This window comes from Antedon bifida, chromosome 9 (assembly GCF_963402885.1).
Source record: "Antedon bifida chromosome 9, ecAntBifi1.1, whole genome shotgun sequence".
Lineage (NCBI taxonomy): Eukaryota > Metazoa > Echinodermata > Crinoidea > Comatulida > Antedonidae > Antedon > Antedon bifida.
Genome location: NC_136234.1, coordinates 9,997,491 through 10,019,834, shown reverse-complemented (window position 1 = coordinate 10,019,834; position 22,344 = coordinate 9,997,491). Strand labels below are relative to the sequence as shown.

Below are 22,344 nucleotides of genomic sequence, written 5' to 3'. Positions count from 1 at the left end.
ATTGAAAAAACTTAAAGAAAATATTGGAACAAAATTGGTATAAAATCCGCAAACTACATATTTTTATCCTTAGCATAAAAGCAAATAGTAAATTTAGGTTATTATTATTCATGTTTTTTTAGAGTTTTTTTATGTCCTGACATGTCAATTATCCTTTCTCCTCTACAGTATAGCAAAGATCCTGACTTTCTAATTTGATGAGGGCGCACTACTCTATGGCTCACAATGGCGCCATCTAGTAGCTCTATTCTATCCTACAATGCATTTCGAAAATGTTACACGCTTCGGACGAACAGGAGATTCTTGTGTTATAAGTTCTTTAGTAACAGTAATATTTTCCATGCAGGAGGGCGCCCGTGTACGCCGGGATAACTTTTTGTGACAGTGTCGCACTAAGAAAGTCCTAGCCTTGATAAAACCAATTTCACAGGTTCAAGCTTTTAAAATTAATTTAATTAATTTTAATTTAAATTAAGATCGAATACTTTACCCCTTGATGGACGAACATGTAAATGGTCTAAAGAAATATCTGACCACTGCACTATATGTCAGAGTGGTGAAATAAAAAATATACAACATTTTTTATTTAACTGCCAAGCTCTTACTGGTATAAGAGAGATTGAATTGGTAAAGCTAAATAAAGACCTTAAAATTTTGGATGAGTCTGCAACATGGGAATATTTTATAAATGCTAATGTTAATGAAAAAACAATTTTAGTTTTAGGGGGGGACATTAACATGGATCTTAGTAAAGCTGTCTTGGCAGCATTTGACAAATATTGTAAACATTTTCTTGAAGTTGCCTGGGAAAAAAGATCTGTGTTAGAAAAGAGCTAATTTGCATTGTTGCTAAAAAAAAAGTTTTAAAAGTTTTAAAAGTTAAAGTTTAAAGTTAAGAAAAGCCACTGCATTGGTTTTGTTTTACTATTGTATTTAATGTCTATGTATGTATCGTTGAGTGTACATACATACGTGTTTGTTTTGTAATGTTTATTTGTATGTAGTTGAAGTTGACTGCACCAATAATGAGTGTGTTGTCAGTGATCCAAAAGTCAATAAAGTTATTATTATTATGTAATCATCAACTACGTGCTAACATCATGATAAATGCTATATGGATATTTAATTGTTCGTTTTATGCAATTCATTTAGTAAAAAACTGCCGAATAGGCTTCAACAACCGGACGCTACCGGGAGTTTTCACGAAGGATAGTTTAATAACATTTCTATATTTAACTTGTTTCTATATCTCAATTTATTATTCAAGGATAATGTGTTTAATTGAATTGCATGTTTCAAATGGACGGTTTCAATGTATAAAAAATGTATAAAAGATATTAGTCTAAGTTTAAACCATTGTTGTCAATTCAGTTAAAAACTCATATTTATAAGTGTATTGATTATGACCATAAATGTCGGCAAAGTATAACTGACGAACGTAACGGAAAGCGAAAAACCGCGTAGCTTGTCCCACCTAGAATCTGTCTATGAGCGGAAACCGCCCGTCCGCTCCACACGTTGTGTGTAAATGGTCATGGGAATAACATAAATTTTATATTTTACCACTGTTACGGCTCGTCTGTGTAGATTGGCCTTTAATGGCAGAAACCCGGGCAGACAAATAGCGTCGGGCAATGTGTCGGCAAAATGTCCTGTCGGTCGAGTGTCTGTCGGCCAATTGTCTGTCGGCAACATGTTTTTCGACGAAATGTCCTAGCCCTGTCGGCGAATGTCCTGTCGGCCGAATGTCCTGTCGGTGAAATGTTCTTTCCTTTCTCATTACTACAAAATAACCATGTATAGGCCGATAGAAAAAAGAACCATTCATTTACAACATGATTAGACACAACTCGCAATATTTGCTGTTGTTGTATTTTTATATGCATATATGTTTAATTTGTTATTAACTAATATTCTCCTTCTTTTTCCTTCATTTTTGTATATTTTTAAACTTTTTTATCCATGTGTATTAATTCGTATTTAAAACATTAACAACAGCAATACATTATTTACAACAAAACAGATGATACAGTATTAGTATACACAATTAAACAGGCCTTTAGGAGGAGAGCTAAGTATTTAAGTCATTGATAATCGAACTTTTGATCTATCTATCTCAAATTATATGCTCTCATTCCCATTTGAATAGAAACAAAATGCTATCGGTTCATTCGGTGGGTCTATTGTTTGTTTTGCTATGAATAATAAATTATATATAAAATAACGTAATCATTATTTTGCACATTTTAAATTCACTCAAATAGGAAAAGATATTTACATTGTTAAATGTTCCACCGTGGGATTATTATACAATATGCAACATTCCGTATTAGGCCTATACAGTTTGATAAAGAATAGATATTAAAAACATTGTTCCCCGGCTACGTTAAAGTCTCTGCAGTTTTTCTTATTTTGTTCTTGGCTAGACAATCTTGGTGTTATAATGTAAATTGTTATAGCCTAGTCCATATTCTCGTTTCGTGACTATGTTATGATATGATATTTATTTATTTTATAATTAGACCGCTTCTCTCATCTTTGTTGTTTTTTTGCTCTGACCAAACTTGCTGTTCAGCTTCGGAAAACATGATAAAATACACCATTCCTAGTAAATTGACTCCACCCGTTAAAAAGAATAAGACCATCCATCGTTCGAGAGAATTCTGAAAATAAACATTTTATGGACATAATTATCATGGTGAGAAGCACGTTCATGGATAAAGTATCATAATAGTTATTAACTTTCACCAAAAATTAGTCGAAAAATCATTGAAATACAGATGTTTTTTTGTTCAAAAAATAACTTTGACTTCCAGACAAAGTTTTCGATCAAAAAATGTCCCATAATGGAACGCGCTTGTTTGGCCACTCTGTATGCATAATCTTAAACTTCCTCGCGATCTGTGTGAAAACACCTTCTCAACAGTGACGAGTTGTAAACAATCCAAATTAGCATAATGCTAATGCATACTCGTGGTTTGAAATCTTTGTTTACTTTAGCTCGCGACGATGTTCCAGACGAAATGTAATCAAACTAATGTACATGTTAATTACGTAAACTTGTTGTTTTTGGCTCGAATTTTCGACTTAAAGTGAACAACTTTAATATTACTTTGATATGGCCAATTTAAATTTAGAATATTTTGACCTTAATTTTTTTTTCTTTAAATAAAAATCTATAGTGATTCCGGATTAGCCCTAGTAAAGGTCTAAGTTTATTTTGTTTATTGGTTAAATAGACTACGAATTACCATTGTGGTTTTATTTAGGCCTACCTGTTCTTTAATTACAAGTTCAGTAACAATCGGGATGATGATTCCGGTGCAGCTTGCAAATGTATGTGTGGCTCCCGCCACAAATCCAGCATATTCGTCTGCTATATCCATTGCGTTTGGAAAAACCGAAGCACTATTGAAACCATACACAGCAAAAAACACAATAGACAGAATCTCAACCGCCAATACATTACAATCATTGACAACAAGTGGAATAAAACCGACAACAGATAGGACAACACCTGTTTCAAACCAGACATTAGAAAAATTAAAAGTTTACACTTTTAATAATGTTTTAACTAAGTGGAGGAAATTACTTCCGCTTAGATTCCACTAAAGTTTTAAAACTGCACTGTAAAAGATTAGTCCTACCTAATACAACAAATAGATGTCTTGTTTTCAGAATACTAAGGTATTTTTGTTGAATGATATAGTCCGCAACAGCAGCAGACAATAAGCCAGTCACTGCTGCAATAAAACTTGGCAATGAGGTTAACAAACCAATCTAAATGATAAACAATAACATAATAAGAACAAATTAAAATGAGTGAGACTTAGATAATCTTACAGCTTTAACTGGATTATCAGAATAGGTCACATACTGAAAACTAGTTTAATGAATTAAGTTTTAGCAAAGCTATATCTGTCCAACGTGTCACAGAAATGAGGTCTATAACCACATTTTTATCATTTTTATATCTCACCTTGTTTACATTAACCCCAAACATGTTCGACAAAAATGTAGGTACTTCAATTAGAAAGAAGTTGTTAGCAAATGTAGTAGAAAACTTTGCAACGGCAATGGCCCAACCCGGCTTCGACGTGAATATATCGTATAGTGGAATCGCACGAGACTGTAAAAAAGTAATTGAAGGTATTTCCAATAGTTCTTTTTCTAATATCTCTAGAAATGTTTGTATGTATAAAAGTAATGCGCAGTCTACACTAGCAAACTCGCAGAATATATCGTTTAGTGGAATCGCACGAATTCCAATAATTCTTTTTCTAATATCCCTACAAATGCTTGCAAACAAAAGTTTGATACCGTAAATTGTCTCTAAAGCCTTGTCTATATAGACTATCAAACTAGTTTGACAAAAAAATAGTGATGTGCCTAAATATGGCATCACATTCTTCTGTCACATTTTATAGTAGACAGAGCTCTGGGTATACTAGATCAAACTTTGCAAACTGTTTGTTTGCTTATATTTAGAAACTAAAGTTTGCATTACATTAGATACCTTATTCTTATTTGGTGTATTACTTATGCATGTAAATTCATCTTGCTCCGCCGGTGACTCTGAAACGAATGTTATCCACGGAATTGCTAAAACAGCTCCAAACATACCTTTAACACATAATGAAAATGTAAATACACAAGTACACCCGAGTTAGAGAAGAATTGCAATATGCAAACTAGAGTCAATCTTAATTGCTACACTCGCCGCGTTGCAACAACATGATCGGTAATTATTCAAACCATAAGATATACTATTCATGACTCGCATCTAAACTATTTTGGTGGAATTGGTCCGAAGACTGCTCTGTCTACACTATCAAACTAGTTTGACAAAACATATGTAATGTGCCCAAATATGGGGTAGTGATATACCAAAATATGGTACAGTAGTATAACATGACATCAACATGTCCATATATGGGCACATCACAGTTGTTTGTCATATAAGTTTGATAGTGTAGACAGAGCTTTAGGATAAATATTATAAGGACTTTTTTAAAAAAGAAAAATAAGTTAAACTAGATTTAGATTGATTTTCTCAGAATCTTTAATTATTTATAATATGTGATAGGATCTTGCTAACGCAAATACAATAGCCGGTATCACAATCCGATCAAAGATCCCTCTGCGTTTAAACCACATAATAATAAAGACATAAGTTACTTTATATCTAGATTTCATTATAAATCATGTGTATAATCTATACACTAAGAAATAAAATTAAACAAACATTACGGATAATAAAAACAAGGCCATATACAGTACATGGCTGCAGTCGCGTGCGCAAATTTGAGTTAGTGTTTACCGACCGACCGACCTACCGATCTGTATAGTGATCTGTATAGTAATCTCATTTCGTTTCCCAAGGTGAGACTCGATCTCGGTACCTTGCATGCCATAGACACGAGCCTAAACCACTGAGCCATACAAAACTGACTAAAAGTTGTAGAAAGATTTCTCCGTGTATTTACTATGCAGTAACCACTTTGGTGCAGATAGATTATTACATACCGCAATGAATTATAATTTTTTACAATGATGATATCTTTAAAAATTAAAAAAAAATGATGCACTGTCAAACTATATACTTTTAACTTTAATATATGAACATTTTAAGGAAGAAAGTTAATGTTAAGTTTGTTATTTCGAAGAATGTCATAATTTTTTGATTGTCGAAATAAATTTTTTTTAATTTAAAATTCAATTAATGATGACTTAATCAACTTTTGTTCTCTTAATTTCATAATAAATCATACATATGACGTTTCATCGAAAATAAATGTTGACAATTTTGAAAATTTTAAGCGCGCACGCATGCTTTATATGCGCTACGCACGTAATTGTATTGCCATATCATGAAATGTCGTAATTTTTGATTGCGCACCGTGAAAACATAACCACATCGATTCCTGGCCATAAGGAATATACTCTGAAATATTGACTTAGCTAGATGAAACTGATATCAAGATAATTGGCCGAATATGCCCGACTCCTTTCTCACAGAAAGCCGGTATATACCGGTTATATTTCCGGCACGATAGTCCGATGAGAATGTGTATATGCCGGTAACGATACCGGCACGACGCCAGCATAATACCGGTATATTGCAGGCACATCTGTGAGAAAGGGGCTCTACATAAGATTTCTCCGGTAAATGTGTGTGTGTCTTTGCTGTTCGTGATTAAGGCTAATTTCACTACAAGCATGTGTATGCGAGTTTGGTGTAATGGTTATGTAACAAGCCTTTCAATTAACAATAGATTCAGTTGACTAACAATAGAACAGCAACGCGAAAATCAAACGAGTGAATTTGAAAAGAAATAGGGTTTTTAAACTACTCGCATCAAAAAACGTGGACATTAAATCAATTTATGTTTTAAAATTACAACTCACAAATTATAACTCTTGCCTCTTGTACAAAAATTAAGTTTTTTGGACAAGTAGTTCTCGAGAAAATGCAATTTTAGTTTACTTGTTACTTTAAGACTGCTCGCCGGCTTTTGAAAAATTCTGTCCTATCTTTTAACACTAGCAGGTCTGAAAAGTATACTAAAAAGTGGTCCAGAATTGGGACCATGGTCCCAAATGGTCCCAATTTAATGGAATGGTCCTTGACCACATATCTATCTGTATTTTCATTTTGGTAAAGATCTTGTAATTACTTTTTGAGTAATCCTGCTAACAAAGAAACAAACAAAGAAACAAACAAACACACGCTACCGATTACATATACCTCCTTGGCGGAGGTGAATAAATAAATAAAGATTGTGACAGAATCAAGAGACTATATGCATGATAATGCATATAACCTAATAAATAAATAAAGATCCTGACAGAATCAAGAGGTTATATGCATGATAATGCATATAACAATAACAACAAAAGCATGTTGGACTTGCATCGGTTTTAGATCAAAGGGAAATGGAAATGTCACTTGAGGATTCGAGGGATTGAGTTTGGCTTAGGCCTGGTAATTGGTTGTGACGTAGTTGACATAATCACTATACCATAGCCTAGCAACATATTACAATTAAAATTATTGCAATGAACACACAACATTGTGTATGATTAAAAACATTATTTAATAGTCTATTAACTTTAGTAACGTTTAGGTTGATTTGTTATAATAATTCAAATATCAAAATACGTTGATGTTGAGGAAAACGAAATTCCTTACTGTATATATAAAACGACATTGGCCATCCTCCAATCTTGTACGAGGAACAGATCAGTCCGGACGTATAACTTGCAATCACGCCTCCAAGTGCCTTGCCTTTAAAATAGTGTTTAACATGGATAATATGACGTAGCAGGAAAAAAATATTGGTGTCTAGGACGCAACGCAAGGACGTAAGCGAAACGCAAATGAGTTGACCAATGACAAACGACAGTTCGAATATCGCTTGTGATTGGTCAAATTACTTGTGGTGGGCCTACGTCATGCTTGCGTCACGTTCTATAGCAATCATAATGTACTTTTAGGAAGATTACTACAGGAATGGTCTAAGACACTGTTAACATTTATGAATATACACCATGAATCAGATGTCTGTTCACAATTTCGCTCTATTAACACAGATGCATTTAATATTTAAATCATGATTGCATACCAGAAAATACTATCGATACCATTATACTTCGGTCACCGGCACTAGCCCATTTGCTCAATAAAGTGAAAACAGCAGAAATCACCATCCCCTAAATAAATTATTTCAAATATAAATATTAGAACATTCCTAGAATAGATTGCATCTAATGGTCAAGACTTTGGTTATTTAAAGTCCACAAACACATTAAAATAATATTACGTAGACAGCATTGCTCCACTGCTATTAGAAGAATGGTACAAAAATGGTGAACAACCAATAAATAAATAAATCAAATATTGACTATTATTTATATACTGTTTAGGCCTAATAGGTTTTTTTTTAAATAATATTTTCTTTCTATGGATATTTTTATCTGAAATAAAGAATTAATTTGCAATGTTTGAACAAACCTCAATAACGCCGTCCAAAATCCGTAATGTTATAAGTAGACCAACATGTACACTCGCTGCCCATGGTGATAAAGCTGAGATCAAACTCATCGAAATTATCACAAACGTAATTATACATTTTCCTCCTAGTTTAACCGTCAGAATGCCTCCTGGTATTTGCATGACAGTATATCCATAATAAAATGCTCCAAGTAACATCTGCTGTGTCATTCTGTCCCAATCATAGGTTGGTATCTGTGATACAGTGAAACCTCTTGTAAGTGGACAGATCGGGCAAATAACAACTTACTAGAGTGGTCAGGTTCATATATCGCCGTACCACGCCGAGAATGTTAAAGAGTCGCTATCCTGGACAATACCATGATTCGAAAGCCCCAGTGGTCTAGTGGTTAGGACAGATGCATATCAAGCAGACGGTCCGAGTTCGAGTCTCGGTTGGTTCGAACTCGGACCGCCTGCTTGATATGCAGATGTCCTAACCATTAGACTAATATATATATATATATATATATATCATATATTGAACATTAATTCTAAGCCTATCATTAATTCTAAATTCTATCAATATATGATATATATAATATATCAGCGATATTTCGCGGCGTTAAAACGCATGTGCCTTTCTCTAACTTGTATGAGATTGTATTTTATTTATACAAAACTTTAATTAACTTAAATCATCTGTCATCTGATTTTCAAATACATTGAGTAAAAAAAGCACTTAGCGAGCGAATATTAAATACTGTTTATTATTATTATTATTAAATGTAAAAAAATACGTAGGCCTACAATACTTACTTGATTAGGTCGATTTGTAATTGAATTAAAGTTGGATTCGTTGTAAGGCGCAAGTGTAAATGTTGAATCGTTTTTTCGAACCATCTCTAAAATGGCGATGTTTATGTTCAATCTTGTACAATATGACAGAATATTTACGAAACAACATGCCACTGATAGGAAATACTGTTTCATTTTCTTTAAAAGTTGACTTATTATTTTTATAGCCAGTGTATAATTCACAACTTTATGACACCATCGATCCTCTTATGTCTACAGGAAACCGACCTAAAGTGCAAAAACATCCAAACAGAGCTGTTCATGTATATAGGCCTATATTGATTATCCAAGACATATATAAGAGAATAAAATATAATTTTAAGTAGACCTGCTGATTGATACTTTTACATCGATCGAAACATTTACACAGGCGTTAAGTTATTTATACTTACAGATTCAAAAGGTTAATTTCTCCAAACTCCTTTTTTAGGTAGATTTGATCAATCACGCTAGGTTCAAATACAGTAGTCCCTTAGAATATTCATTCCATTTCAATCCTTTAGCATTTTTTTTAATACTACAGTAAATAACAAAAAAAACGTCTGTATTTCAGTTAAATGATTTTTTTTCGACTAATTTTTGGTGAAAGTTAATAACTATTATGATACTTCAAAATGACCCACTTTTTTTCGAAATCTTTTTTTAAAATTTTTTTGGAATTAGTCAAAGGGACAATACTTCTTTAATTGTTAAAATTGTTAAAAGAAGTAATGCTGGCGCCAACTAATTCAGCGACCTTTCTACAACCAAAGTATTTCTTTGTAACAAAATTTATTTTAAATGGAACGTTACAAAAATAATCCTCCGCTTTATCACTGCATGAATACCTAATAACCAGACAAGAACGTATCTTTGTTACGTTTTACTATCAATCCATTTTCATCACGCAATCAATTTTCAACAATATATAGTAGTATAATAATAACACTTTGATTGAATAGTGACGGATTAGTTAGAGTGTTGACCATAAACCATTGGTAATTTACTGAAAATCTAAAATGAACTTGTGTTATAATACAAAAAAAACAGATTACCTCTAATGGATCAAGCATTTACACATGAACTTTGCGTTAAAAAAATTCACTGACAAGCGAAAATAATATAGCCTATATTCATTCCTTTTAAATATTAGGCATATTGCAAAGGCCAAATCGATTTGTCCATAATTATTGCGTTTTGCCGGTAGATTTTTCATAATCTAAGGCCAATTTTTAGGCCAAATCATAATTGTCCGTATAGTTCTGTATTTCCGATGCGTGTAGTACCCTTTATCTTCACTTCCGTACGTCCGTAAATATTAGGCCGAATTTCCGTAGTAATAATATGGTTTAAACAACACCGTTGTAAAGTTTTAGCATTTACCCTAATTCAAAATAATACAATTCAACGTTTTGCTCAATATATTTTTAAAATTATTAATTGATAATAAATTTACATTAATTGAGTACAGTTATTAGAATGTATTAAAGTACCTTACTCGGGGACTTCCCCGTGACGTTTGCATTGAACGAAAAACAAGGCCAACAGCCATTAAATCGCGTGCTACAATGCATAGCGATACCGGACCGACAGACAGACCGACAGACAGACCGACAGACAGACTGACAGACCGACAGACAGACCGACCGACCGACCAACCTACCAACTGACCGAAATTACTGAACATGTTTAAAAATGTTGAAATGTTTAAAAACATTTATATTTTTTTAATTTACACGTGCGTAGCCTGGCACTTTTGACGTGCTCGTATAACGTAATTTCGAGTTGAAAAGTAAGTCAAGAAAACAGAAATCGGGCAAAAAGAGTGCGCAATAACATTCAATCTGCGCACTCATGGCAATTTTGTAAACGCTTAAAATTGCCTGAAACGTACTCATATTTCATCGAAAATAAATTTTGAAAATTTTAAGCGCGCGTACGCATGCGTTACATTCGTTACGCACGTAATTGTATTGCCATACGATGATTTATGCCCTGAAATTTATAAGTACCAAATTTTATTTAATTGTGATTCATGGTTGTGAAGATATGATTACAAACGTGATTTCGTTAAATCGTGCGTAGACCGCGTAATTTTTTATTGCGCACCGTGAAAACATAACCACATCGATTCCTGGCCATAAGGAATATATAATCATATATAAGATGATTGGGAGAACGTAGTTCAATTTCTTCATGGGCTTGATATACAGCATGTAGATAGTAAAATCAGAACTTTCTTCCGTTTAGGCAAACGAGAACCTAATAAAAAACGTCCTATTAAGTTAGTTTTCTATGATATAAGAGACAAGGAGATTATACCTAAGAATGCATGGGATAAGAAAATTAAAGGGGTTAGTAGAGACCGAAGCAAGTTAGATCGTGACCGGTTTAATACGCTGAAAGTAGTCACGCGGATAAATTTGAGGATTTAAAAGATATTTTGGTTGCAGCAGACAAGTACAGGGCTGATCATATGATTGTTGCTGGCGATTTTAATTTTAAAGGGATAAACTGGCGTAGCAAAGGGTTATCACATGATGTGAACCAAAAATTTACCGATTTAATCGATGATTTAATGTGGCATCAACATGTAGACTGTCCGACAAGACATCGTACTGGAGAAGAATCTAATATACTAGATGTAGTACTTTCAAAGGAAGAGTTTGATGTCTGTGATCTTATTAGTAGTGCACCATTGGGAAAGAGTGACCATGTTGTTTTAACCTTTAATCTTGCTTTAAGTTTTATAGAAAAAGAAAATGTCACTCCTACAAGAAATTACTACAAAGCCAACTACGAAGCTATTAGAACTAAAATAAAAGAATCGAAACTAAATATTGATATGCATGAGCTTGATGGTGTTTCTATTGCTAATTCCCTCTATTCCCTGTTAGATTTCTGTATTTTACAGTATGTTCCTTTAAGGTCTAAAACTAAAAGGTATAAGAAGCAGTGGATGAACGTCGAAACAGTGTCTATAGTTAAACAGAAACATAAAGCATGGAATAGATATCAGAGTAGAAGAACACCGGAAAGATGGAATGCTTATATTAAAGTCAGAAATGAGACAAATAAGGCGATAAAAAAGCGAAGACAAGTTTTGAATGCAAGTTGGCATCCGAGATAAAAGTGAATCCTAAGAGTTTCTGGAAATACTATAAGGAGAAAACTGGCAAAAAGACGGGCATTTCTGCATTAAAAGACGAGAGAGGAGAACTGATTGTAGATGATAGACAAAAAGCTGCACTCTTAAACCAAGCATTTGCAACAGTTTTTACCAAAGAAAATATCTCTGACATTCCCGTGCTTAAACTTTGATCATGAAGTCGAACCTTTGTATACTGTTGCATTTCCGGAGAATGAAATTCGAAAGCACCTATTAGCATTAGACGACATTTGTAAGTCTCCAGGACCAGATGGTGTGCACTCTCGACTTCTGAAAGAAACGGCAAATGAAATTAGTCCAATTCTCAGCAATTTATTTTCCAAGCTTTTACATGAGGGAACTATTCCTGAACAATGGAGGCAAGCTAATGTTTCACCAATCTATAAGAAAGGCTGTAAAACTAATCCTCTAAACTATAGGCCAGTGAGTTTAACGTCAATACTATGTAAAACCATGGAGACATTCATCAAGAATGAAATATCGAAACATATGGAAGATAATAAACTATTTTGTAACGAACAACATGGGTTTCGCAAGGGAAGATCCTGCAACACGCAACTGCTTGAGGCCACTGAGAAATGGTCTTCAGTGATAGATGAAGGACACTCTGTCCATATCTTGTACTGTGATTTTCAAAAAGCTTTTGACTCTGTTCCACATGAAAGACTTCTCCATAAAATGCATACATATGGTATTCGTGGTGAATTGTTGAAATGGACTAAAATATACTTGTCAAATCGTGTCCAGCGAGTGGTGGTAAATGGCGAAGTTTCGGATTGGATATCGGTCCAGAGTGGTATTCCTCAAGGAAGTGTATATGGTGTAATCTGCTTTACAATATTTATCAACGATCTGCCTCAATCAGTTAAGTCATCTCTTTTTTTGTTTGCTGATGATTCAAAGACATACAAAGCTGTTGATTCAGACATAGATGCTCTTGATTTTCAGGCGGATATTGATAAGATGTATAAATGGTCAGTAAAGTGGCAGTTGCCCTTTAATATTAATAAATGTAAGGTTATGCATCTCTGTAAAAAATCCTTGAACACAACATACTTTATGGGAACAGGTTCTGATAGAATTCAGTTAGGAGTTGTAACTCAGATGAGAGATCTTGGTGTTTTAGTTGATAATAAATTGAATTTTCATGATCATATCGTTGAAGTTGTTAAAAAGGCTAACTCTAGACTTGGTTTAATTAAGAGAACCTTTGAATTTATATATTTCAGGTATATTTATTCATATAAAACCAAACAAACAGAAGCCAGCTAATCGTACAGTCGCCAATAACTAATTTGGTGTCGTCCAGACCCATATTTTCATAGTCAATGATTATTTTATGACCATTTGTAAAGTGATCACATGTGTCAATAACCAGTTATTTTAATTTTATGCAAATTCTTGCTGCCAATTTATTCAAAAATTAACGTTTCATTATATCTCCACCAATACTAAAGATAACTTAATTATAAAAAAAAGTGTCCATATAACGGCCGTCTGCCAAATTTGATTGAAAGTACCCCCTTTATAATTATTTAACAAGCTAGGGGGAAAGGAAAGTAGGGGAGAGACATTGAATGTTGTTGCTTGATAAATAGTCGTTTGTTATTATTATTGTTTGATTCAATTTTAACGCATAATTGTGATTTGGGAGATCCACATCTCTCTCCCAAGAAGTTTGTTATGACTGGCCAATTGTGGTGAGTCAGATTTGTTACTTGTTTATTTGTTATTTGATAGTTTAACGAGCGTTTTAGCCCTAGACTAGCCGAGTTTTGAGGCCCTATATACTCCGTATATGTGTAGCGGTGGGCAAGCAACGTTGTACGTTTGATTTACGCCATGGCTAATGATACGGTACCGTATTATAACTTCCGTTTGCTAAAGCTACGGTAAAATTGCATTACGTCATAATCAGCCAATGGGTTGGTGGTAAGTGTGTGTCGTCTTCGTATAAGGACTTTGGATTTGTTTTATCGCGAAAACAGTGATCAAATGCTTAATATTTTCGTTATGCTTCGTGTATTGCTATTAATATTATCGCCGTCGTGTGTGATAAAAACTAAATGTAGCCTACGTCTGTTATTATTGAAAAGCCAAAACATGTTGATTTTAATTCTAGAATACAGAAAACCGTTTCAAAAGAGGCCTATAACCTATAGCCGACTACTGTCTAAATCATAGTATTTGAAGGCCCCTTTATTGTCCACATTTGCTTTTTGTTTATGGTCACCATCTGTAAACAAAATAAAATTAAAACCCTCATATATCAGGGGCGGTCGGAGGACTATTTTAAGAGGGTTGCCTAAAGACTCCAACACTGAGTATTTGAGCGAGCAATATGTTAAATAACACCTCTAGATGGCCGCAAATGATACTCTCGCACGTAAAATTCATGATAAATTGCACCTCTAGTTCGCCGGAAATGTCACTCACTCTATAGTGCGCTATAGCAAGGTGGCTAATTTAAATTAATAACGATGGAGAGTTACGAATGTGAATTGAGAGATTGTTTTAAAATAAAATTTAGGCCTAGTTACAAGAAAAACTAATTCCAGTAAGATTGTGAAAAATGGAAAAACAAGTTTTCTCCGATTCTCGAAAGACAAGAGATTGAGTTGGACATTGGTTAAAAAATGCAATCGTGATGAGTATAGTTAAATTAAAGTAACATCGTGTAAAATCTTTTGAACTCCTTTAAGTAGTTTCGAATATTGCACCTCATAATTGATTCCAGATAGGGGATGAATATTCAAGTGAATGTCGACAGAGAGCAGAATAAAGAATAAGTGAGATCTGAGAACGCCCGGCAACACGTTTGATAAAACCATCTTCATGAAAGCTTTAGAACAGATACATTGTTGTAACATTTAACAGTAAAAAGTTGTGTTCCTGAAATTAAATAATAGAAAAGAAACGGATTTAAACGTCGGGTAAATTGGTCTCGGATGTAATTTCATGCCATTTTGAGTAGGTAACTACATTGCAGTTTCAGATTAAACAAAATTGTGTAAGTATTTTGCTTTGCTCATTTATCAATGATTCGCAAAACAGTTTTATAGGCCTATCAACATATTTTATTTATCACTCATAAATACCTATCATAGATTATGGAACATGGTCTTGTGGGTCTACGTTGGTAGGGTTATGATTGTGTAGATTATACAGGTTGCGCGTGCTATCTTCAAATTGTTAAATAAGTTTATTTGCTTGCATATTATTATAATAATAATTTGATATCACAACATGAATAGTAGGTATATCCTCCTTTTTCTTTCTCCACAATGTTCTCTCCGTCTCAAACTTTGTATGTTTTTAACTGCTCACATTTCATTGTACAGTATGACAAAACTAAATTGTAGAAAATAGACTCAATACTTAAAGTTAAAAATGTAACATCAGCCAACACTGCAATCGTCGACATGAAGTTGTAGAACACCATCACTGTGTAGTTTGGCAAGTTCATTAAATTCTTTGTCAAATGCATGGCGACTTCTTTTTAGTTTTACATTTTCAAAGTAATGATATGGTGTTGGACGGTTGTGTATATCAGTAAAGAACGGCCAAAATCCATAGAGATGAACCTCATTGCAAAACAATAGGGATGAAGTTGTTAAGTAAAAACCTAAAAGACATAAAAGAAAAGTTAGAACTTTAAAAATGTTAAAGAGGACCATAAAATACACAAGTAAAATGATAAGTCTACTACTCTAGCAAGCATATTGACCAAACCTATGAATTTGTCATGCCTGTCTACACACAGTTCCTGTTACTGGAGGTTATCATTTTGTCTATTTTCAATATCAGTGATTTGATTCGTCAGGATTTGTCAGGAGGTACATCGTACCTTCCTCCTAGCAGTAACATTTTCTGCAGTTTTTTGTCGAAGTTTGTCAACTAACAAAGTTTGGAGGTTGCAGACTAAAGTTCCTAATGGATTGGCGTAATGGGCAACATCAACATTTTTCCCATTATAAAGCTATTTGTTTGATTGCCTTTTTTATTTAGTGGAAAGAAATAGTAGAGTAGCCTACTAACCTGTTGATAGAAATTTATGTATACCCTTATTCGACCAATACGCTCTAATTGCTGTGAAATGATTCGGATTTCCATGTACCAATTTTGCAGATCTCAATTTACTGTTCATTAAATCATTCAATCTAATGCTCAATTCATAGATCCAATCAGAAGCAAAACTTGGAAAGAAAATATAATTGGTGTATTCTTTCATTTTATTTATTAACTTGGATTGTTGATCAGTTTTCATTGCGTTACCAAATCTAAATAAATAGAGTAATTAGTTTATTAAATAAGAACTTAAACAAAAAATGTTAAATGTGATTAGGGTGACATGAAAGTATAATAATTTCAACATTAAGAAAGCTCTGTATGATCCCACGGTTGTTGTTGCTACAAAAAATGGTTTTAAAATCAGATATTTGTTTTTAAATTATTTAGTCAAATACAGTTAATGAAAAATATATGGTTTTATTGGTGATAATAAATTTGATTTGATATGATTTTAAATATCTACCTGTCTTTAATAATAGAAGGGTTAACTGTAGTTAAATTACTTTTAACACCTGCGTCTTCTCTGAATTGATCGATTGGTGGTGCATTACATCTAAAGAGAAGGAAGAGAATAATTCAATATAATTTAATTACGCTTGGTTCACACATTATTTGTGAAAATGTTATATTTGAATAACTATTACAAACGATTTAAATTTTGTTGGAGAATATGTCACCTTAATATATCATAATATAAAACAAATTTCGAAAAAGGGTGAGGAGGCAAGCCATTTGATTCAATATTTCGAACTTTATTAATTCAATATCATACAGTATGTCACGCATTTGTTCTTCAATGCCAAATTTTGATTTTCAAATGACAAACTGAGAAAGACAAAAATGCAATTTGAAGGCGTATAGGATTGATTCATAAAACAACACAAAACAGACAAGCTGAGATAATGATGACGATGATGATAACATGATTAATGTGCTGTAATGATAATTGAATACTACAAACCTAATAACGAAATCAGCTTTATCTATTTCGTTGCCACATTTACTTCTATTTAATATCCCTCCATTACCAACAATAGAACATCTCTTGTATACATTCTTTTCGAGAGAATACTGTAAAGTATGATCATGTTTATTTTTCTCAGTACAATATTGTATGTATCATATTCATAACGTTAGAGTTGAAAATGCATTAGTCCAAAGAATCTCTTTCAAAGCAATTTTGCTAAAATGTTTAACAAATTAGAGATTAGTATTTTCAACGTTATTAAGCATCGGGACTTTCAATGAAAATGAATAGGAGTGCATGGTAGGCCTATGTATGGGCACATACTGTATAATGCTGTAATAAACGAGGTTATAACCCTGCATTCAACAAAGATTATATATCTAGAGAGTTTTATATCAAATCAAAACTGATTAGCAAAATACATTTAAAATAATACTTTTGGCAACGTTCTGTGGAACTTCTCCCTGATACCTATGCCTCCTGACATTAGCAAATAATCAAATCTTTGAGATATTCTAACTTGTTTCTGGTTAAGAATCATTCCTGTGTGTACATATTTCTTCAAATCAGACCTAAAATTAAAAAAATAATATTAATTTGAAATGAATTAGACTAAATTACCGATAGATCTTGATCAAACCAACTTTTTTAAAGTTAAAATAACGGCCCTATAATATTTTTTGTTAATGCAATCATGATGTTAAACAATATAGGAATAATAATAGCTGTTGTCCAATATAGACAAGAGTGGTGATATCGACGTTGTCATGACAGCAATTGTTGATGTACAAGACTGGGCTAAAGTCATTAAGACATAAATCAATAATACAATATGAATGCTGCAGAGAAAAATCATCGCACATGGAACCCCAATCCTCCATATTGATTGTGCAACTACGGTATTATATGTTCATATTGTACGCAACAGTTCATCACTATACTCCACATGTTATCATAAATAATTACCACTATGGCTTCAGATATAAAAGTTACTATAATATTTTAGATAAAAAAGAAAAATGGTAGCTGGAACAGTTTCATACAACAGCCGAAAGTTAATTTATAATCGTTATATTTATATTCCTCGTTGATATAATTAGGCCTACTACTGTGAAATTTAATTTAAAAATGTGTTTCTGTTTACCTTATATCCTGCAGATTGGATATGTTGGGTTGCCATGGTGTATTAAATATAGTAGATACGTGGTGAGTACTTTCATTATCAATTGAAACATTCATAATATACTTGAGTTTTTCGACAGTTTTTTGATAACCTATTAGTTCTGGGTTTTTTGTTTTGCTTGATTCACTGACTAATTTCTGTAATTCTTGATTTGGTAATAATGGTTTACCAACATTCTGCACACCATTGTAGATACTTAGTTCGTATTTTTTCCACCACCTAAATACATAATATTAATGGTAAAAATAGTATATTAAGCCCTATATAAAATGTATTTCTTGTAAAAGTGCGATAAGGAACCGTATAATTAAGTACAGTAGACTAGTTTACCAAGCCGTTTATTATCGATAATGAAGGTTTATGAGTGGTATGGTACAAATCAGACAAGCGAGATACATCGACAATATTAATCGAATTTCAACTGAAATAGCCTACGCAGACGATGTCGATTTTGTCAGTCTGAACGAAAACAAAATATCGACCAAACCGTAGAACATTTGGCAAAATTAAACCTTAAGGTGAACAAAGAAAAAAAAACCAAATGTACTTAATACAAAAGAAAGCAACTATAGGCCTAAACAAGAAAGCAACTTCGCAGAATTGCAAGAATCAAATACCTACATAAAATATTTAACAAGAAACTATACAAAAGATGTAACACGTATCCCTTATCTATAGATAATTACGTAGCCATTCGACAAGGATTCGATGGTCACACTCGCTCCATAGTTCTGGTGGTAGAACAAGTCTTCTCGGATAAGGACTATAAACCGTAGGTACAGTGTACACATATTTCGAGTAGTACACCCAGACACTGATCATACCTGCGGCCCTCTTGGAGGTTATAATTTTCCGACAAGATACTAAATTCATAGACAAGCCATAGGCCTAGACCCCAACCGTGCGAAAATTGAGTTGTTAAAATCAACAGATTCATTAAAAACACAGAAGAACTCATTTTCAAGCAAGAAAAAGTAAAGATTTATACTTAAGAATACATACAGTTTGACTTAGGCCTACCATAAATACAACAGAAACGGTGACATAATCGTAACGCAAGCTAGCTGATGTCTAGTCTTCATTGTTGTAAATCAATATGTTCGTGAATGAAAACAACAACATCATTTCAAATTAAACGCGTTGAATGTGTCATCTGAATTTAATAACAGACTTATTGTCTGTCGACCGGCTAGTAATGATAATTTAATACTATTTATTGATCCATTCTTTTGTAAACAAAGGAATACTTGAAGAAGAAGTTCGATCAAACAACGGAGCAACAAAATATTGCTCTGTGGCCATATATGCCATAGAATGAATTGGAAAAAAAAATATTTACCATGTTTGGTGAATTTGTAACAAAGACTATTTTTTTTTAATATACGGGGGAAACCCAGTGCTATTATACAACCTAGGAAATCTATTATTATGACTTTTTAACGCATCTAGGATATCATCCTTGTTATCTGATTGGTTGATTTTGTTTCATGTAACGTTGGTTAATAATTAGGGAGGTTTCGCAACCTTACGAATACGATAACGAAAACGGATACGTCATACATTTGTGAAACGTTTGAGCTGATCCCCATTTCATATTCGTAAAGCGTATTCGTGTTGACGAATATCACCAGTCATATTCGTAACTACAAAACAGTATAGTTTTTGATCTATTTCGCACATTTTGCATTTGAATCAGGAATGATTCATGATTATAATATAATTATAGATTTATTGAAAGTAATTTAATAAAGTAATTTACTAAAATGCCAAGTCAATTTTGATAAATAGCAGTTTTTAAAGTCATCACTCGCTTTGATGTTACGCTAGGCCTAGGCAGCCAAGCACCAAGCAACACGTACCTGCGCTTCGCTCAAATTTACCGCAGTCATATTTTGGACGCGCCTCAATATTTCGTTGCCATGCGAAACAGATTTTTTTATGGCTTACGAAAACGAATATGTGTGCGTGACGTATCCGTTTTCGTTATCGTATTCGTAAGATTGCGAAACCTCTCTATTATTAAGTTCTACTAACAGTTACCCGTGCGGTCTTTTTTCTTGTTTTGCCTTAATATGTGGTTATATAAAATTCGCATGGGAGGAGTATGTATAGGGCCTAATAAAAGCACACTTTTTCCTGCTAAAAGTGCCTATAAAAGACACGTACATGGTATACTCTGATAAATTATTTTTTAAAAACAACAAATTGTAGAAAGAATAAATATAATATAAAATAAAATTCCTATTTTGTACTTTCGCCGCGAATGTTATTGTTATGACTGGTTTCGCGATAGGAGTACATTTTTGGAGAGATATATGTAAGTTAAAATTTGAGCTGGTGGATATAACTATTTGTTAATATACTATATTAACAATTTTAAATTTTGAACAATATTAAATGATAAAAGAAAATTATCATAAGTGAAATGATGAACGAGACTTTGTTTCGTTCCACAATCAATTAATCGAACTTTATAATGTACTAGTGCACACGCGCGCAATTATTCTCGGTGGTGGCGGTGTACTGTGTAATGTGTACTGTAGTTACTTTCCAGGCGAAGTTTATCGACGTACTATACGCTGTAACAAAAGGGTACGATTTATGTTCACTTTTTTCAATTTTTTAATTCAAGATTAACACTTTCTGTACCATGTGGTACCTAAAATAGACGTTTCATTGTAGGCCTACATTACTAACAAAAAACATGCCATTATCGTTTAGCAAACATCTTATTATATTAGTAATTAAATTGTCAATGTCCTGTATGTCATGAATTTCTTACCGTACATCGAAAGTCCAGACGGTACGTACACCACTTTAAATAAACCGATTTCTCCGACGGAAAATGGTCTACGCTGGCGGACGCACCCCATTCCCTCCCACCATGCACTCACCCTCTGGTATATTAAAACTATAAATAAGTTTAACCTTTGAAGATCTGCAGCTCTAGTTTTCAAAATTGTCTTAGCTCAGCTCCCAACCATGGACACTTATTTCATATTTCGAAGTATAATAAGTCCAATTTCCGCGTAGACCTAGCAACTCAATTTTTCACAATTTGCTTAGCTCAGCCCCAACCATGGTGGGCTGGTCCTATAGTCTTATCATTTGGTTTCATATATCAATTTAAGTGCAATTTCCAGGACCTAGCAGCTCTATTTTCACAATTTTCTTACAGATCAGCACAAGGGTGTTATTCTCGCGCGCATTTACAATTTTTGCACTCCTAGACAGCAACCAGCCTACGCCTCTGCCATTAACAATATACTGTACCTCTTTTTTTACGTTCGCGTATATTTTCTATGCTACAATTTACCCGATAAATATAGGCATATTAAACTTTAAAGGTCTTTCTTTCTTTATATTTAGGCAAATTGCCAAGGATAACCAAAGGCGAATTCATTCACTATCCTTCTTAAAGATGGCAATCCTGTTTACAAGACTAGCATACACAAAATGCTCTACATAAACAAAGTCTTATTACAAGTCTTTGGGAGTGGAGTTGTAATTTGTCATTGGAACAAATCCTGCCATAAGTGACAGGATTTCCCCCTGGACCCCTCACCGGGCGTCCCCCAGCCTAAGTGATGCTCGCTCCACTCGCATATCCCCCGTCGGGAGAATCATGTATAGCATATCGATAATTCACCGTCAAATATGCAATTACATTCATTTCGCGCCCCGCCTTTAGGCAGTTATATTCAAGAGGATAGAAGCATTAGGAAGCTATTTCAAGCGGAAGCTAGTACTGACAGAATTGAGAATTTGTAAACCACAAAGTACGTCAGCTTAATTAGTAAACAGGGTTACATTAGGTGGTTTAAATCAGTACCGAAAGTATGAACCAACTTTATATACCATCGAGTAAAAATTCTAGAATAATGCGCGATTTATAAAAAAATTATTCATTCATGTAGGCCTACATTACTATACAAAAACCATCCCATTTTTGTTTAGTCAACATCTTATTATACGTTATTACATTTCCAATGTCCTGTATGTCATGTTCATCGTACATCGAAAGTCCAGATGGTACGCACGCATATACATCCATCTGGGAAATATACTTATTTCCCTGACGGAAAATGGTCTACGCTTGCGGACGTATTCCCCTCCAAATAAAA

The 22,344-nt window shown here is 33.5% G+C and overlaps 3 protein-coding genes across 4 annotated transcripts in view; all 3 read right to left on the bottom strand.

Moving 5' to 3' along the window:
- The window catches only part of LOC144852502 (mitochondrial 2-oxodicarboxylate carrier-like), a 163,414-nt gene that overhangs the window by 11,892 nt on the left and 129,178 nt on the right, over positions 1-22,344 (bottom strand). The gene's annotated exons all lie outside the window — the stretch shown is intronic.
- LOC144852496 (sialin-like) lies at positions 1,936-8,915 on the bottom strand. 2 transcript variants are annotated; one of them, XM_078710334.1, is made up of 9 exons: positions 8,813-8,915; positions 8,015-8,248; positions 7,626-7,713; positions 7,193-7,288; positions 4,517-4,623; positions 3,980-4,129; positions 3,648-3,780; positions 3,276-3,517; positions 1,936-2,663 (listed from the first exon to the last, which is right to left on the bottom strand). In XM_078710334.1, the coding sequence occupies exons 1-9, from the start codon at positions 8,894-8,896 to the stop codon at positions 2,508-2,510; spliced, it is 1,290 nt and encodes a 429-aa protein (XP_078566460.1). In that variant the 5' UTR covers positions 8,897-8,915; the 3' UTR covers positions 1,936-2,507. The 2 variants fall into 2 exon arrangements, with proteins under 2 accessions (XP_078566460.1, XP_078566461.1); XM_078710335.1 differs by lacking the exon at positions 8,015-8,248.
- On the bottom strand, positions 14,993-19,361 carry LOC144852126 (alpha-N-acetylneuraminide alpha-2,8-sialyltransferase-like). Its single transcript, XM_078709844.1, has 7 exons — positions 19,241-19,361; positions 18,182-18,439; positions 17,474-17,609; positions 17,032-17,141; positions 16,534-16,623; positions 16,038-16,279; positions 14,993-15,624 (listed from the first exon to the last, which is right to left on the bottom strand). The coding sequence occupies exons 1-7, from the start codon at positions 19,300-19,302 to the stop codon at positions 15,398-15,400; spliced, it is 1,125 nt and encodes a 374-aa protein (XP_078565970.1). The 5' UTR covers positions 19,303-19,361; the 3' UTR covers positions 14,993-15,397.

Coding starts and splice junctions, on each gene's coding strand:
- LOC144852496 (XM_078710334.1), bottom strand. CDS start 8,896: ATGGTTCGAAAAAACGATTCAACATTTACACTTGCGCCTTACAACGAA. Junction 7,714..8,014: donor TTTTGGACGGCGTTATTGAG/GTTTGTTCAAAC, acceptor TAATTTATTTAG/GGGATGGTGATTTCTGCTGT. Junction 7,289..7,625: donor GGTATCGATAGTATTTTCTG/GTATGCAATCAT, acceptor ACTATTTTAAAG/GCAAGGCACTTGGAGGCGTG.
- LOC144852126 (XM_078709844.1), bottom strand. CDS start 19,302: ATGAAGACTAGACATCAGCTAGCTTGCGTTACGATTATGTCACCGTTT. Junction 18,440..19,240: donor CCGTTTCTGTTGTATTTATG/GTAGGCCTAAGT, acceptor TTATGTATTTAG/GTGGTGGAAAAAATACGAAC. Junction 17,610..18,181: donor TCCAATCTGCAGGATATAAG/GTAAACAGAAAC, acceptor TTTTAATTTTAG/GTCTGATTTGAAGAAATATG.